The following is a 19,722-nucleotide window of genomic DNA, read 5'->3' on the forward strand; positions in this document are numbered from 1 at the left end:
ACATTAGTGATGCTACACACACTACAATTCTCTCCACAAGAACTGCCTCCAGTGTGCTGGGCCCAGAGGGAAACAGTAGAAAGAAGTACAGCACATTGCCAAGTATCCAGCACTACCTATAGTACCAGTATGCTGGCATTATACTTGCAGTCTCATTACACTGATGCGATGAAGCCTAATTTTTATTTGAATTGCTACAGAGCAAAGTTGCTTGATTTCCTCCTCCGTGGTCCAGTTGTACCACGACAGTGACCAGATAAATTGGCAGCAGCAGCAAAGACCAAAATGACTGGGAGCTCACAGCCACGTTAGGCAACATCTTTTGGTGACAAAAAGGACTGTGTCCTTCAAAACCCAAACGATACTACTATAGTAAAGCAAAGAGACAGGATGGGGTCCAGGAAGAGGCCACACCAGCACATTCCCCCACAGCTCAAATCAAAGCTGTGAAACACTGGGAATAAATCATAAGAAACCCTTCCTCTTGATCCACCTGAACCTGAGCAGGAAGTACAAATACATTGATAATGTAATATACACTGATGATAACGTTAATTAAAATTATTCATTTTTAATTCATCCATCATTCCAAAGAAAGAAAAATAAGATGAAGACTTATTTAAGGTCACGAAGTGTTGCAGATCAGTGGCTGGAGTTCCTCTACTTCCAGGTCACAAAGCTAGCTATTTTATATACTACCTGCAAGGATGCTCAGTGTATCAGTGGACAAAATTTTTTGGTTGATCCTGTCTCTTACATGGGGGAGTAGGGGAAGAGCTGAGTGGTGTGTAAGTATTTCCTAACTGGAACATCTCTGATAACAGAGATGGAGCATTTTAACACCAATTTGCACACAGAAAAGCAAATACAGGAATGGGAGATAAAAGCTTCAGATTTTATAAATCTACAGATTTCAGTAATGGCTTACATGAAGATACCATGAAAATCTAAACACATTTAAGAGTCTTTGTTTCAATAAAAAAAAATATGCATATATTCTTTCCTATGAACACAGTTTTTATGTTGAAGCAGTTAATTTCAAAGTTTTTTTTAAATTTACCTTCAGCTTCTTAAAATCTTAGACACTTCACTTGCAGCATGAAAAGCAGAAAAAGGAACCAAGTTTAAATTAGTTCATTAGATGGAATCTTCTCGTGTGCTTCTTATAACTAGTTTGCCCCTCAAGACCTCATTTCAAAAGATCTTCTTTCTAAAGCATCTCAAAAAACAAGTGTCTATATATGAAGAAAATATAGATATTTAGTTCCCATTATCTCCTGTTAAAAAGTGAAAATGAAGCACAAGAATTTCTGAATACTCTGTACTGAATGCTTCATTATTTCAACAACTGCTTCTGATGAAAAATATCACGATGTAACCACTTCTCACTCTCAGCATACTATTTAAATTGCATTTAAGTCTGTAAACATTACTATTAGTTCAGAAGGTCTCTGTCTTGAAAATTCTTCCAATGGATCTTACACAGTGCTGCTAGCACGGTATGGAGACTCATTATTCACCTATTTGGAATAAGCATTAAAAATTTGTAGTGTTTAGAATAATTCAGTAACTCTATATTAGTATGACATATATCCAAATAAAAAAAATAAAACAAACACCACACACTGAGGAAAAAAAACACCTTCTCACACATGGTAAAGTTTATGGGGTTCAAACCTCATTGAAGCCATCCAAATACTACTTAAAGAACTCTCGTCTATCTGAATAGCCTTTTTATTCCATACTAGTACACCACCTTAATAAAAATACAAGCACAAGTAAGCTTACAGCTGTAGCAAAGTAATCCAAAATCCAAAGTCCAGAACAGCAACTATGGATTTGGCACTATCCCATTAGAAAGGATGTACAACTAAAAGCAGAAACGGGTAGAAGACAATACTTCGAACACTTGGCTCTTTAATAGTGAACGTGTTGGAAGTATGCATACTACAAGTCTCAATTCCTATATACCAAAGTACTCATCTGGTACATCAGACTGTCATTTAAAGTTTAGTCATTGAGAGAAGGAAATGATTTTAAAAACTCAATTACTTTTAAGTAACTAAAACTACTGTAAGAAAATAGCAAGCACCACAGACTGAACATTACACAATGTTATTTTAGCAAGCTCATCTTTTCTGTAGTTAAGAAGTACATACATTTGAACAGCATATTTCAGTGAGTATCTGTGCCTCTAGAACAATAAGCCATGCCAGTCTCAGAAACTAGTTCAGAATCTCCCTTTCCCAAGCTGCAATCAGAGGGGAAAAAAAAGTATCATGAGATTTCAAAAATATGCTAGGAAGCTGAGAAAAATGTAACCATTTCAGACTCTGTGGCTGAAACTCTAGCCACACTGATAAATGACAAAGCAGATTCATTCCACTAAGATCTAGATTTCATCCCAAGAGCAATTAAATTCTAAGCAAAGCAGCTAAAACCCATCTGTCTCTTCAAGACGGATTTCAATTATTGTTCCATAATCCTATATCCTTGTCACTAAATTGATGCTCACTTGGTGTATACCCCAAATACCAGCTTTAGTTCAGTAAAAATTCAGATAGCAGAGACATACACAGTTACTAAAGCCTCTTATAACAAAAGGCCAGAGGATTGGATCTCTGTCTAAGAGAGGGTCTTCGTACAACCTGATAATAAAGAAAACACAAGTTTTCTAAACCTATTAGTGCAAATGAAATTTCTTTGAAAGAGGAAAAAAAGAAACAACTTACTCTCTAGAGGCATTAAAAATGCTAATCGAAAAATTTTATCTTGAATTTTTACTTCTTGCAGACCCCTGTATGGTAGAATATTGTAGCGTCTTTTAAAAGTAGTAATACCTCATAATAATACAGGGACCCTTGCTTGGATTATCTATCCTATTCTCAATGTAAATAAGAGCTTTAAACTTCAAAAAACAAACAAACAAACAAACAACAAAGCTTTACTCAAACAAACACATACTAAAGATTATGTTTCTCACGTGTCTAGTTAATACAATGGATAGCACAGAACAACTCAAACAAGCCTTGCTACAGCAAAATAGTACTTTGTTTTCTGTTAAGGAAAGGGGCGATGAGACTCCAGGTAGGACCCATGTTTTCATCCGTTCTGTTTATATGTATATTATTTCCAGACAAAAATAAATGAAAGCAAAAAATTCAGCAAGGTTCATGTAGTCAAGTAGACTACTGTATATGAAATGAAGTCTTACCACTCTCATTATCATTCCACAGACCTAATTAACACCACCCTAGGCAAATAGGCCAAACCACTTCTCATTTGACTACCCAACAAGGTCTACACTGCCATCTATACATTTGTTGATGCTATAGATGGCAAACAGATGACTAAACACTGCCAATATTTACCATCTTATTATGAGTAATTCAGATGTACTGCTGGAATCCCAAGCATCACAAAGGCTCACACTGCTCCTACTCACACCAGCCTAAAGCCAGGGAAACTCCAGAACCACCTATCTGCTTCAGACTTCCCCAGAAGCAATACTTCCCAGGGGCAGTCAGGCTGATATTAGCTTAAAAGACTCTTATCAGTTGGATTTTGACAAAGATTTACTGCTTTCACCTTCACAATACTAGAGGACAGAAAAAGCACAATTTGATCATACACCTCCTAGCAATCAAAACATCAACATATGCTGCCTAATCACAATAATTATTCTCACGACCTTCAGGGTTTTTTTAAGCTGCCTTTATACTCAGTGCCTTCAGACAGAAGCAGCAACAACAGAGAACAAAAGCTTATACTAACCCACCCAACATCACGATTCTTCAGAACTAAGAACTCTATGAGAAATTCTGCTACATCTTAAGACTAAAAGTGATGAGTGTTTAATTTGTAGGCTAAACAAAAAAAAAAAAAAAAAAAAAAACACTCTAAATCTCATCCTTTCTGCCAACAGTAACAAGCACAGGAAAAAAAAAAAAAAAAACAAAAAAAACAGGACTCCCACTAAAATGCAATTCAACAAACATTTCAGAGTGCAGTCTCTCTTAAAAAACAAGTATGAACACAAGATGTATTATTGATGTTTCCCTTACTTAGGATGAAAATTCAGATGAAAATATAGTGCTTACTGCACTATAACTCTGGAAAAGAAATAATGGAATAAAAATCAAAATGAGTGGAAAGCACGATTTTTTTATTTTATTTTTTTAAGTTTCAGCATTAAGTCTTACACCCCCCCTTCTTTCTCCACTACTTCTAAACCAAATAAGTTTATTCTTCCACTTTTAAGACCTCTCTAACAGCTATTTACTTTCAATAAAGAAATTAACCAAAACATTGAACAAAAATATCATAAGCTTCTAACAAACCTCTGCTCTTTTATGCTTACAACAGCTTCTATCAATCAGAACATCAATGTTCTGAAATCAACACCTTCAATTCATATAAATGCGTAAATTAACGCATGGAGGATATGCACATCAAATACAAGGTACATAGCCCAAAAGCCCATGAAAGCAGTGCCTTTTGTTTTGATCAACTGCACTGTATATATCAGAAATATCAATTTCAGGTTTATCAAGGAGAAAGTTTAAGAACTTTTCCTGGTATATGCATGCATGTGACAGGGAGAAGGGTGTTTATTTTTGCAGTGCCCTATGTTAAATTTTTTCCTGTAAACATCAATATAACTACAAAGTCCGTACTGGAAAAAGAAATCTCAAAATGCTTTTCCAAGCTGGCCATAATTACCAAGAGAAGTTAATAACTATTTCTAAGCTTACTTTTAAGCACCACATCCCAAGATTGTAATTTAAGACAGAAAATGAACAGCACCACAGGCAGCTGAAAATATATCAGGAATTCCTCTTATGTAGTTACATATAACAATATAATTATGTAGCTATGCCCCAGTTTCAGAAAAACATCTATGCTGTTCTGCTGTTGGGCTAGACAACCCTAACAAAACTAAAAATTAAAATCTGACTTAGAGCCACAAGGCCCTTTCAAAGGCAGAAAACAGCATCTACACTACTGATAATGGCACTGATGACATAATACTTAGCACTTCTCAAATTTAAGAAGCTGGAGACACTGATTGATTATACCTAATTTTTCTTGGAAGTTCTGAATGAATAATATCGTGTTAATATAATCTGAGCCGTCTTTTAATTAAGCAACCCAAATAAGTTAGAACAGTGTTTCTGTGGAAAAGAATGAAGGACAGACAGACAACTTACATCAAGCCTACCAGAACCCAGAGGCTGGCTAACTGACCTCAGCTGAAGGGTTAGAGCACTGCAACTACTCTCCATCTGCTCCAGACAGAATGTTTGATGCAAATCAGTTGTGTTTAGTGGTAAGAATATGGCTATTACTTATCTTGCTTTCTGTTTTCCAGACATAAAGAGTCCAGTTCATCTGATGAGCTAGTCAGCTACCTACTTTAAAGATGCTATGCTTGAACAAACAGACAAATGAAAATAAATTCATTTTGAAAAAGGTCCTGTGCAGATATAGAATAGAAACAAATCAATAGAAGTCAGATAAGGACCAACTGTTTTCTTGTTGTTACTCCTAGGTTTAAAGATTGGTAGGAGATATTTTACTTATTTGCTGAAGTAATTTCTTTATTGTTGAATGCCATCATGAGATTGCATAAGGAAGAAGCTGTGCTGTCCCAGCTTTAGAATGGGGAAAAAATGCATGTAAGCAGCCTAATTCAAGGCCATCTGTCCAGAAAGAGGAACTCCTTAACAAGAAGTTTCAGAAAGCTGTCAACTACAGAGGAAAGAAGAAACAGTTATCAAGTGAAAAAAATACATTAATTATTTTTAAAATATACATCAGCAATAAAATGAAAAAGAAATACAGAGATTCAGATGATGCATATAAATACATACTATGCTGTTCATTTCTGAAGACTCGTAACTTCCACATGGATGGACACTTCCAATAGGTTCCAGCCCTTCTTCATCCCACATGTATGTGCCATCAGAGCTATCAGATGGAGAAAGCTCAAAAGAGGACCCAGCTCTGTAATTTATCTCTGGAGAAATCACACTCTCAGCAGTATTCTTTGTACTTTCACTGTTGTCATCCACTGCTTAAAGAAAACAGAAACAGTCAAGATTCTAAAAAACAACACAATATTTAAAAAAAAAAATACAAATTAAGGTGTGTAAAAACATTGAAGTCTCAATAATAAACTGTGTTCTAACAGAAATATCTGAAAGCATTCTACAATAGTAAGAACACTCATCCTAGGAGGTAAAAAGCTCAGGCTGGACTGGCCATTACAATTAAGTATCCTTTTAAACTACATCTTTCCTAGCTTTATACAACACAGCAATTCATCTGTCAAGAAAGACGCATTTTAGAATTCTGTATCTTTTTAATAAAATACGTTTCCACCTTTGGATCCAATCAACATCTCTCAAAGTAAATATATACTAAGAAAAAAAATACATCAGACTTGAAAATGCAGCTTCGCTTTTAAAGCATCTTCCATCTCTTCCACTGATATTTTTTTTTAAAGAATTAATACAACATGCTTTTGGAAAAAAAACAGTAACATGACAATTTATAAAATTAAGTAATTAAAGAGGACACCCTACATTTATTGCTGCTACTTTAAGCGGTTACAGATGTTCTCTGCCTACAGAGGAGGATATGCAGAGATCACTAGTCCAAAAGAAATGAATGCCAAGTAAGGCTAAGAGGAATTCTACAATCCTATAACAAGTTTGGCTAAAGGAGATACCACTATTTCTTATTCCAATGAAATAAGAGCTCTTACAAAAAAAAACATGCTTGAAAATGTTTACTATCATGCAAAAAAAAAAAAAAAGCACTGTGAGAAAATAAATTGGCCAGCATAGTTCCACTCTGAAAAAAATCAGAATGGTTAAACGTAACTTAACTGCAATTACAGAATCTTGACAGAGTAGGTAAAATATCACACAGAATGCAAAGTATTTACCCGACATATTTATATCGAGCCAGTCATCAGCATTACAGCAAGATCCTCCACCTTCCTTGAGAGAAGTGAACGGCTCCATCGACGTTATGCTCCCATGCTCTAACTCTTGAACACGGCTCTCCTTTTGCTGTAGTTGCATAGTTCTATTTGGATCCTCTATATCTATGAAGTCATCACTGAAGTCTTCACTCAAGTCATTTTTCTCCGAGGATGACAAAGAAGATATAGATATTTCATCTCCGTCATCACTCATACACATGACATTTGACCCATGTTTTCCCATGCTTTCATGGCCATCGACAGATTCTGCTCTTCGAGCATCACACTCTAGAATGCTGTTTTTGTCAATTGCTCGATTAATATTTGTTGCAAGTTCAGAGTTCTCCACTATACACATGTCAGGAGTTGTAGTTTTGCCATCATCCACAATGATATTTCCAGCAAATCGCTGCCTAGTAGGCTTCAGCAAAGAAGGTCGACTTAATCTGTATCCAAAAGAAGGTGCGGGCCCAGACCCATTTGACAGTGGGGGCTTCTTTGAAGCAGGAGCTGATATACCGGAGTACGGCCTGGTAAATCCGTACTTCATAGGTTCATTTCCGTTGGGTACATCCAACTGTCGTGCATTTCTTGACAGCAGAGATGACCTCTGAGATGTCCTAACAGATAGATTTTGACTATAAGGCCTTGTAAGATCCACAGCTTTATTAAAGGAATGTGACCTGGTTAAAGATGCAGTGGGGAGGAAGGAATTCTGAATGGAATGTGAAAAACTTTGTGATCTTACCATTTTTTCACAGGAAAAAGGCTTGTTATTGTCTGTAGATTGTGCAAGGCTTTCTCCTGAACTTGTCCTTGTGGCACTGGAATTAGCTCTAGGTCTTTGCAAACCTACCATTGGCCTATTTCCATAAAATCCATTTAAGTGTGATTTTGGAGCATTGAGTCCAGAATATGAGGTCCTTCCTGACAGGGTACCTTTGGCGAATTTTGCTGAACTAGAAAGTCCAGGCAAAGACTTTGGATTTAATTCCTCTGTAGAAGATACAAACATATTGTTTTGCTTTACTGTTTTTGATGCAACTGAAGCAGTGTTGTTCAAACCCGCCCTGAGCACATCGTTACTCAGTGCTCCTTGAGATGAAGAATACTTCTCAGAATCGATTAGTTTTTCATTACAATTATGTTTGGAATCAATGTCTCTCCCATTTTGATCATGAAGTTGATGTTTATTTGATTTTCTCCAGTTGAAAGAAAAGGAAGACATACGCACAGTGCCATTGTGCTTGCTGAAATTTTTGCCACCGTTATTGCCTGCTAAATTAACAGCCGAGCCATTTGGCATAGGTTGCAAGACGCTTCCTAAAGTTTTCGTTCCATATTTCGGTAGCCTGGAAACCAAGGATGTCCTGGTTTGATTTTTTTCTTCCATGAGCTACAGGGTACATTAGTCCTTAAAGAGTGCTTGAATCTAAGGAAAAGAAAGAACATATTAGACCTTAAATAACCACACATTAAACAATATTCTTTAATGCACATTTGCATCTGTGTAGATGACTATACCACAATTATATAAAGTAACTCACGCATTCTGTGAACTCCTGAGAAATATTAATCAACAGCAGCAATTTGGCAGTAATATTATTCAAGTGTCACTCTCCACCCCCAACATTTTCATTGTCTAGATAAACTGCACTTTTTGCCTTCTTTACAGCATTAAAATAAGCTTTAAAAAGGGTGCATATTTTTCCTTTACCTATTTTGAGCAGCAAACTGAATTTTTCAATTGTACTACAATTATTCAACTATATACTTAAGACTTCATATTTAAAAAGGAACATAGCACAAGTCTGCTGTCAGCAGCATAGGACTTGCACATCTTTAATATAAAACCTGACCAAAAGCTTTTTTTTTTTTCCAAAATTACTTTTCCTTGCCAAAACGTTCACACTGACCTGCCACAGCCCCTGCATGAAAGGAGATTGTGACAGACACCACGACACATAACCCTTAAGTATGAACAAATACAAAATAGCAGTAGAAGAAACATTTTTGAAAAACAACTGAAAATAAGTTTCCAAATTATTCACTGCCTTGGGCATTTCTCAAGCAATTTCTTGTGCATCTTCATGCACAAGATTTGAGGAAACTGAGACATTCAGGGGTGTTTTGTTTTTAACACTAGCGGATCAGGTTTCTGCTAGCAGAACCAGCACAGTGTATAGGAAATCCAGCAAGTGTAAAAGTAGCAAATGCACAGACCATATGAGTATGATAACCAACTTCTGAAAGAAACCTATTACTGAAGAGAGCTACTTATAATAAGCATCAATAGAATTCAGAATCCAAAAATTCACTATTTTTGTCAGCTGGTCATACTGCGAAGGCAAGAGATGCATCCTAGCAGATGCCCACAGCAAGCATCTTCTCCTCATTCCAACAGGGATACTTGCCCACTACATCCTCCCAGACTCCACTCATCTCAGAACTTCCCAAGCAAGGAGCTGAGTTCATAGCCTCCTGTTTAACTGTGCTTCAGTACAGGCTTTTCTTCACTAATTCTTTGAATCACCTATTCTATTTTTCAAATAGTCTTAGAGCTCCAGAACTCCATACTTTGTGGTACAACTGTTTGCTTTGATTTGTTTAAAACTCAATAGCTGATCATTTAATTTGGTGTCCCCAATTTACATGTTATGAGATACAAAATAATCACTCATCATTGACCTTCACCTCAGCATCTTGTTTTTCCACATCTAAAGGATATCCCCATTCAGGATGAAAAATCCTGGCCATTCTTCCTCTTTCCATGGAAACTATGGTCAATTTTGGTTATCTTTTTATTTGTGTACAAGATCTGAAGAACATGGCAGCAGCTGCCTACAGCATTCAAGTTAATAAAACTCTTAGCAAAGGTGAATTTAAAAGCTTTACTTTTGTGCTGTAGTATGTGAACACAGCCCTAGACCCAGATTCTGAGTTAAAAAGATAATTACAGTACTTATTCATTTCCTTACATCTGTGAATTTTCATTCCCCACCCCCAGTTGGGAACATTACACTGTCACCTTCACTAAAGATCTGTTCCATCTGAACTTATGTCATTTTGGTGTCATGCTTTTATTTTATAAAGCCACATCTGCTTTACAGGCGTATCTCTGCCTCAATTCCTGCCTTAAGAATCCCCATCTCCTTGTTTCTTCCACACTTATCCACATATTCATCCTATTATTTTATTTTTATTTTTTTTTACAGATGTCTGCATCATCCTTTTGCACAGCACTTCATCTGTTGTTTTTCTGGCAATACACTACAAAGAATTTATCTAAATGCTATTAGCAAAGACTAATAATTCAGATAATAAGGGCTTTCAAGTTCCTAAGTTGTATATTCAACACTGTATATAAAGAAAAGGTTTACTCCAACACTAATTCCTTTATTTGCAAGATGAGGTTTCTCTTTTTACCAATACAGATGTGAAAGGATACCTTTGTTATGCTAGATTTTATTCATCAGTCAGTTTCACACACTGGTCTTGCAATGGTGCCAAGACAATTAAATTCACTAGTTCGTATGTTATTCCCTGATACTAATATCTGTATTTCCTTCATCGCAGACCTACTACACACAGCTAGCAGGACTGAAAAGCACCCTGAAAGCTTTTAAACCATGGCAATCATGGACCACGAGAAGCAGGATGATGAGAGGTAAGATACAGCAAGTATCATTATCCTCATTCGAGGTACAGGAAACACCCTGTGTAACCAAAGCAAACACTACCCAAAGTGAGTCACTCCCCAAGCTGCAAGACCTCACTAAGAAACATTTAAGATAAAATCAAAGTGGCATAAAACTCATGCAAACTGAAGCACCCTTAGGATTTCGTAAATGAATAGGATGCCCCAGAGCTGTACTTCTGAAAATAGGTCTACATTAAGAAGAGAATCACTCAGAAAGACGGCTTTTTAGGGGCTCCTAATGTAGTGAAAATATCAGGATCCACATTCTGCAACTGGTAGAGCACAATTCCATTTAGAAACACAAATCCACAGTTCCAAAATACTGAGTGTAAGTGAATGCTTGCACGTTGGAGACGTAGCCCCCAGAGCTGTACGCATTTCATTCTCAGCAGTGGTTTCTTATTTTTATACTGAGGAACGTAAGTTAGAGTCATAACAAGATGATCAGCTAGTAAGAACAGCATGTATTGCTGGATGTGCTCAATACAGACTGTCGCACATGATAAAAGGCTGCCATACTACGGAACCGTAGTAGATGGTATGAGACTCACCAGTTTGTACCTTAGACATCCATTAATCGACATAAAATTGTTTTCTATATAGTCAAGGAAAACATATGGAGAGCCACTCACAAGTACATCACCACTCATTAACTGCGCCTTAGTAACTAATGATGCAGATGTTCCTAGCTTGCTACAGCTGAGAAGTGCTTGAAATACTTCCTTATGCAAACTTAAAACAGAGAAGAGGCATGCACTATGCAAAGTTTGTTGGTTAGCTATACTTAAAATAAAGCTTTAAACAAAAAAGAGAAGAAAAATCTATCAAATTTAGCAATAATTACCTAAAGTCACAATGATTATCATATGCTTTTTTTTTTTTTTTTTTTTGGAAAAGATGCAATGAGCTTACAAACATCGCACTACTCAGCTTGCTGACTTTGCAATACAGCTGGCAAACAAGTAGCAGCCCATGCTTCTTTATAGAGTTTCTGCTGTGCAGTTGCAAGTATTTTTATTGGCTGGAATGCATTAATATCCCCTTATACTACAGCAAAGACAGGGACATAACGTACACGTTCTCTTCCACTTAGATCTCTGCAGAAATCATCCCAGCTAGATTTAAAACAATTTCACACGAACTACATGATGATTTACAATCAGATCAAAAAAATTAGAATTGTAATTTTGGAATTAATATTTTCAAGCATAAACTGTTTCTGAGCTGAAAAAAGATCTCAGTCCCCACAGAGCTGAGTAACTTGGCACCTCTACTGTCTCTAAACCACAAAGAGATTCCTAAATTCAGTCGGGAGCCCACTGTCCCTGCTGCATCTCCGACTGGAGACTGCTGCAGTGAAGCGCCTAAACCCCCAGTTCAGACCCCTACCTGCCAGCTGCACAGAAATGCTGAGCACTCCGCAGTTTGCTTTGACCTTACGTAAGTGCCTATATGTGAGTTTAGGTGCCTAATCATCTCAAAAAAGACTACGACCAATGCTTTCTGCTAAGAAAATGTAAAGCAACATATTTGTGTGTCTGTACCTATAAAAAAGAAACTTGCCCACAGTGTACCTGCATAAGAGATTTTTTCATTTATAATGTCTTTGAGGTTGACATTCGACATTACCTTATGTCAAATATATTTAGGTACGTTGTATTAATTTATTTTTTTTATATACTCAATGCATAAAAATGGCTTGAACACTATGATGAATTCAGTCATGGCAAGCACCATACTATAGAGCCAAAGATATCCCAAAGCTAGCAAAAAATGCTCAACTCTTGTGAAGTCTTCAAAACTAAGAAAAAAGTTAAATTAGAAAGCTGCTAATTTAGCTTTCATGCTTTATGGATAAATCCCTTTTCATATCTGTCTACCATCTCTTAGGTGACCGCAAAATTAAATGAGGCCATTTAATGAGATTACTTTAATCCTCCAACAAGCACTGCAAATTAAACTCGAAAGGACGACCATTCAGTCCTCTAGGAAGGGTGCTTGCTCATTTATCCTTAATTAGGGAAAGACAAAATGTTATCTTCAAGAAAACTGCACTGATTGCTTAAAACGCTTCAGATAATTAAATTAAAAAACTGCTTACAACAAAAACTTGACTATGTTTTATGAGCTGTAGCTACTGTGTCGCATCTTCAATTCTAAGTTGCATTCATTTGGTTGAAGTACAAATGCTGTCAAAAAACTTCACACTACCATGTTTGGCAGATAATACTTTCCCCCCAAATCCAGAAACTTTCTCATGAAGTTCTCTCAAACTTCCTGAATTTCAGCAAACACTTTCTATTAAAAATGACGTTTTAACAGTGAAATTTCATTACCAAGAAACACAGTACCTGCAAGTTATGCATTCCACAAAACTCAGGTTCAGTATAATTTGAATTGTATTTTTCTGTATTATAAAAAATTCAAAGTACTTTTAAACCTGAGCAATCCATGGATTTTTTTAAACAGACATTTGGGAGAACAAGCTTTACACATTCTGCCCCAGGAAATGCGTTATCAAGTGCACACAAGTCTAAATGGGAATTAAACTAAAGGGCCTCGACTTTACACATAATAATCCAAGGAAAAGGAATTAAGACTTAGAAACCCTCTGAAGTGCAACCTGAACAGAAAAGGTGCTACATCCCTTCAAGGACATTTGAGATGCTGGTGATAAGAAGGATATTCATTTTCACTCTCCCTTGTACTTTCCATATAGGCTTATGCACACGCAGACAAGTCTTCCAACACTAGTTCCAAGTAGCAAACACACCATTCACAGTCTGTTTCAACACCATCAGGAAAGCAGTTTCCTGTATCATCATCTCAGCGTAGTTTTGCACCTGAAACTGCCCTACATGTTGTGGAAGGATTCTTATAGCACGAGACAGCTGAAAGTTCACACATTTCACGTTTGGGCACCCTTAAAATATCACTATCCCTATGGCCCAGGTCAGAGAGCTAACAGCAGCCTGAAGCTCCAAACAAGTTGCTATTTGAGGGACCAAACCCCCTCTTACTCTCACGGCAGCGTGGAGCAAACAGCTGCCAGATGGAACACACCCAGTAGACAGGTGACAGATGAGCAGCTCTGCAGAACTATTGCTATGCCAACAGTTTTGTAATGCATCCTTCGTTCATCTTCTCAATTTTAAGCAGACTTCAATAATGAGAATTACCAAGCAGCAATCTTTAGATGCTTTTCTTTGAGCAAATTTGTTCCCCACACGAAGGATATCTTCTTGACGCTAGAGACAAACAGAAGTTCACGAAAGTTTGTCCAGAAACAGAAGTTTCACAGCTGTGCTGAAAACCCAAGGTAGTCACCACCTCCTCATTACTTCTGGGAAACAGGAACAGTGCCTTCCTGAAGGTGTACAGGAAGCTGGCAGCTGCCACAGGACACGAGTTTGCTTATCCATCCAGAAATATCAGGTCCACCAGCATCCATTTAGCAGCAAGCACCCATTATTAATCCGTCAAGGCGGTTCGGTATTTGGTGTGGTGTCAGACTGACAGAGCAACGAGCACAGAGCTCAGCCCCGTTACGCACATTTCTGCTATCATACCTTGGATGTTACTTAAGACCAAGTTCAGTAACCACACTTGCCAAGCCAAACCTCATAGTCTTATTATTTGCCTTCCCCAGAAAGACCAAGTAGTAAGAGACTGTCTAATTCTACTTGTTTGGCTCGGTGGCAGGTGATCTGAAGCAGCAGTTTACCCATTTTACACGCATTTTTAGCAACACAAACTTGACAAGGTAGTTTCCAGGGACCTTCATTCTTTTCCCTAGAAAACGAAAGCACATTTCTATCCATGCACACAACATGGATAGGAAGGCAAAAACATTCCTCCCATGGAAACCTAAACCATCTCCTCTAGCTCAAAACCTACTCAGCCACAGCATTGCACTAGGGCATAGAAAAGAACTGGTAAGGAACATCCAAGAAGCATGAAAAACAAGTGATGCACAGCCTTCAGAACCGAAAGGAGACTGGCAGGCAGTGAATGGATGTCTGCAGGCAGGCAGAATCCACCCCCTTCAGCCACCGCTACATCCTGCTTCCTGCACCACGCTTACAGCAGGATGTTTGCCCTGCTGCAAACACAGACACAAGACCAGGTATTCAAGAGGCTGCAAAAAGCCTTCAGGACAACTGCTCCTAACATCCCAGTGGTTTTCACTCCATGATGCCTTACACACACACACAAATACACAATGATCAATGTGAAAAAAGATTGTATTTTACTTGCAATTTGCTGGACAAAGATATATCACCTGGCCTTTGTGAGTTTAGCGTAAGTATGTTTCAGCCATGCCCACTGTGCATGGCTTACAAAAGCAACCTCTGGACACCCCTGGGTTTTAAAACACTTGGCAACTTTTACATACGCACTTTTATATTCAGGGCACACAAAGAAGGAGGATCTTTTCAACATGCTTAGCAATGATCTAGTTTCTGGGTTAAAAGAAAGTAACTTCAGAACTGTTTTACTTTTAAAAAACAAAAAATACAAGTGCGCTACATATCCATTACTTCTGCCAGTGTAGAGGTGTTGAATGATGTCTGGGAAAAAAATAAATAAATCAGGGAGGCTTCTGGAGCAGATAAAGCAAAAAGCTTCTTTAGCTTTGGAACACCACAGGATGGGTAGCGGGGCTACCAGTCAGTCTGCAGCTGCGAGGGGACCTTGAGAGCCTAACAGAATGAAAGAAACTACCAAAAGATCTGCTCAGCAAACAAGCTCTGAGCAGGACAAGTCCTGATCTGAATGAGGAATCAAAAGAGAGACATCCTGAGGAAACTGTGCAATTGCATGAATTAGAACACAATTAAAAGTTTTGATGGTTGAAAGATTGAACTGAGTATTTATGGGTGTCGCTTGTTCTTTTGTATTATTTACCCTGCAGACTGGCTCCAGCATAGACAAAATAAACTTCTATAAAATTCAAGGTCCGGTAAGATTTACCTGCTTTGCAGTGACACCCTCCAAGCTTGCCTTCCTTCCCCTGTCCTCAGTGTCTCTGAAACACCTCTGTTCTTGAATCTATTACTGATGCTTCATGAAGGCACCTACGAATTCCTCAGTGCACCTCTTTATTATGCGCAAGCTGCACAGTGACTCACCCCAGCATCCCTGACAGCTCATCCTTTGAGAGTACAATGGTCAAAGTACGGCATGAAATCACAAGGCACTTAATAATGCTGTTTTATTTAACTTCTGTGTTCGAAGCTGTAGGATTCCTTTCCCAGACTCAAGAGCCTAGAGGAAAGTCCTTTTCTGTTCATCCTCCCTCACCTGTAGGCGTGGAGATGTTCTACTCACATGTGAAGTTTGTTGTATCCGACACCACGCACAGCAGCCACCCAAGCTGCTCTCGTGCTGAACTACGATACCATCAGCACACACTAGGTCAGGGAACAAAAGCAGAGGATGATAATGAATGGAGATGGAAAGAGGAAAGAATACAGACATCACAAAGAGACCGGGATTCTCGTATGCCTGAGCAACATATTCGGTCAACACAACAGAAAGATGTGGCTTTCCTTGCAGTTTAAAAATAAGCATTGTTGTTACTCACCAGAATATGGATTCTTAATGTTTTGTATGGCTGGAGGACATAAGTGCTTACTGAAGATGAAGTAACAGGAAAATGCAGCTCTATTTTTGTAGAGGAAAGCTACTAGAATACTTTCAGAGTCAAAAACTTAATTCATGTCCCTTAGGGCCACACTCACAGTTCACTCCACCATTAATGCTACTTACATTGAGTATCAGGCACCTCAAGGGAAGGGGGGAGCTACTTGCTATCTGCTAGGCATTTCTGCTCTGTAATAGTTTGCCCTCCTGAGCTTTACACAACGGTCAAATGGAGACTATACTTTTTCAAAGCCAAAATTTCCTACGAACCTTACGAAAAGGTTTTTCACTGGAAAGCAAAAGCACTTTTGTATGCATGTAAACAACATGGATAGGAGGGTGAAAACATTCCTCCCGCGGAAACCTGAACTATCTCCTCTAGTGAAAACTCAGTCACAGCACTACACAAGGGCATAGAAAGGAACCTGAAAAATAGGAAAAAAAGAAAACAAGAACAACAAACAGAATTAGAGTTATCATAAATACTTTAAAATTTTATTGAAAATCATATGAATTTCCATGAAAAGCGAAACCTCTGCTAAGGTTTCTCATAGAAGTAAACCTGCACTGATTTTCACTGTTCTTACAACAGACTGTTGAGGCACGTGGCAGTCAACACCTAGAGGCTGAGCCAGCTGCAACAAGGGAGCAGCTTCAGGACAAAGAAAGGACAGAAGGAAGATGATACTGCAAAGAGCTGTCGATATTTTACACCAACGAAAAGAAAATTTCAGAGCCTGCAGAAAGAATAAACCTGAAATTCTTGCATTTTGCTTAAATTCCCGTCACATTCCTCTTAAATAGTACAAACATTACAGTTCATTCATAAACGAGAAGTGAAATCCAATGGTATTTGCTATTTCCTGCATTCCTGGCTGGCAGCCTGTTCTCAGGGGCAGGGGTCAGCTGGCAGCGAGTGAAGTGTTGCAGAGGCACACACCGTGCCTCTGAAGCTGCCAGCTCTCTGAGGCATCTTCACGGAGCCACCAATTCCACCCTTCTCCAAGAGGCTGACTCTTCTGGCCACAGCTGAGGTGAAACATAGGTGTGATCAGGCTTCTGGCAAATCTCTGGAAAACTCCTTTAGTAAGAACTGAAGGTGACTGAGACACCGATGGACATAAGGCTTTCCTTAAATTCACTTTCCTGCATTCCTCTGATCCTTCACCAGAACGTAGCAGAGCCACGTCCTGTTCAGTTTGAACTAGCAGTGTCAACTCTGTACCTGCAGCTGGAAACACCACGTGCTTCCTGCATAACCAGCTCCTCAAAACAGCAGATCCAAACCAGCACAGCTTTCTCTAGAAACCCAGAGAACAAGGCAGAGCTGATAAGCATGCTACAGTAAGCGTGCTGACTGCAAGAACACGTTTCAAAGCATTACAAGAGGAGGATGAGATGCACTGTAATAAATCAGAAGCAATTGACATAATCGTGACTGATACACCTGGCTCCAGTGGAAACACACATGCTACAAACAGTTAGATTAGGTAGACTGCTTCATTTGTTACACAACAAAGAACAGCCTCCCAGGGCACAACAGATTCAGCCTTAGAAAGTGAGTCACACCGACCAGCTTCAGCAGGGTGGCTTAAACACTTAGCTTGCGAAATACGTATTGTTTTCAAAATCCTTGGTGAGGAGATACAAAGAGTCTTTATTTGCTTCAATTCTTTGATGACGTTATTCAGTTTAGATTGTTACCAAATTCACAAGGACGGTAAAAAGAAAAGGGGAAATCCAAATTGGGGAGAGACATACCCCATCTGCCTGCCACACAGCTCCAGTGCCCTGCGACCTACAGACACAGCCCTGTTGCTACACAGAGGGGAAGAACCGAGCTGTCCTGCTCTGCAAGCACACCCCCCAGGTACCGTAGCTATGAGGCACATCTGTATCTAAGTTACTCTTCTGTGCAGTCTCATCACAGGTCGCTGTTTGGCAAGACTTCTATCCTGGAAAGTAAATAATCGGGGGAGGGAGGGGAAGGAGTGACACATTTATCTTCCTCATTAGATGTCGGCAAAAGCCTTTCAGAGAAGTTTTAAAGCTGATATCACCATCTATGTCATGAAGGCTAATTAAGTTTTATTCTATAGCTAAGATTGACTGAATAATCCCAGGGACTACAGGCCAGAACACAAGAGTAGAAGTGAAACAGCAGGTCTCGGCCCCTCCTCTCGAAGACTGTGGCGATCATGTCAGCATCAAAGCAACCGATACCAGGAACAGGCTGTGTTCTGCTCTGCTCACAGATGGTGTTACTCCCCCAGCAACGTTTCATGTTGGTCACTTCAATCTTCCTGAATTTATTCTTGAGACAAATCGCTTCTATGTCAGAACTCAAGAGGCAGAGCGATGCCATTCTGCAAACAAGTGCGATTTAGTCGCTGTTGTCTAGCAAATGCTTCACTCACAGATACACCATGAACACACTGGAATCTGATACCTTAAAACCAAAGGTTTAAGTCCAAAACACATGCATTTACAGAAGAACCATTCCCCATTGCGCAGTTGAACACTCGTGAAGATGAGCGTGCCGTTTCCCTCAAACCTACCCACTGCCACCCAAGGATTCAAACACACCCACTCTGGTCTGTAGCTCTACCCCGAGAGATTTACTTCACCACTGCTTCAGTAACAGCCCGAAGAGCCAGCTGCTGGCTACTGTTTTCTGTTCACTATTTAGTGATGCTACCTGGAGCAGGATTTTCTTGCTGATAAGACCAGGCGGGCTGGAAGCCAAATGAAGCATGGAATGTAACTGATTACAAATGGAAACAGCCCTTCTTGTCCTCTCACCTTGTCCATCCTTCCCCTCCAGTTCATTTATTCATCTGAGGCAAGGTCTCCAAACAGGGACACCAAATTGCCTTGAGCTAAAACCCCTTCCGATTGCACGAACAGATATTGTTTAATACATTGTTTTACTGACTGTGCAACAACTAATGATGGAAGCAGTGCTACCTGCACAAACCACATTTGAGCACTTTATCCACGTAGGTATCTTAAAATCAAGATTTCCCATCAGTTTCTATCCGCAGCTTGGCTGTGCTTACCAGCCACGTGTCAGATTTTTCCTCCCCCCAGCTCACACACACCCATTCTTCCTGGTGAATAGGTAAGCAGTTTAGTTCCAGGTTAAGCTGGAGGACATGTACAGATAACTCAAGGAGACAGCACACAATTCCTAGACACTGCTACTGAGATAAGCCTCAGAGGTTCACAGGTAACAACTGACCGAGACCAGACAAGATGATAGGTAGGTAGAGGGAAGAAAACTGTAGGAATTCCCTTTCTATATGCTGCCGGTGCTATTTTAACTCGGCTCATTTCTTGTCAGAAGACCATGATAGTAAGAAAAGAATGTCAAACCTCAGCTACA

General features: G+C 38.9%; 1 protein-coding gene across 3 annotated transcripts in view; it reads right to left on the bottom strand.

The window, feature by feature from the left end:
* The window catches only part of CCSER2 (coiled-coil serine rich protein 2), a 68,329-nt gene that overhangs the window by 44,783 nt on the left and 3,824 nt on the right, over positions 1-19,722 (bottom strand). For 2 of the 3 annotated variants that reach the window (XM_084290071.1, XM_084290073.1), the window contains exons 2-3: positions 6,953-8,423; positions 5,874-6,073 (exon numbers count right to left, since the gene is read on the bottom strand). In XM_084290071.1, coding sequence (XP_084146197.1) covers positions 5,874-6,073; positions 6,953-8,384 — 1,632 coding nt within the window. In that variant the 5' untranslated portion in view covers positions 8,385-8,423. Of the gene's footprint in view, positions 1-5,873; positions 6,077-6,952; positions 8,424-19,722 lie in introns of all 3 variants that reach the window. The other variant, XM_084290072.1, reaches the window with a different exon arrangement.

Source organism: Netta rufina, assembly GCF_964035555.1.
Source record: "Netta rufina genome assembly, chromosome: 7".
Lineage (NCBI taxonomy): Eukaryota > Metazoa > Chordata > Aves > Anseriformes > Anatidae > Netta > Netta rufina.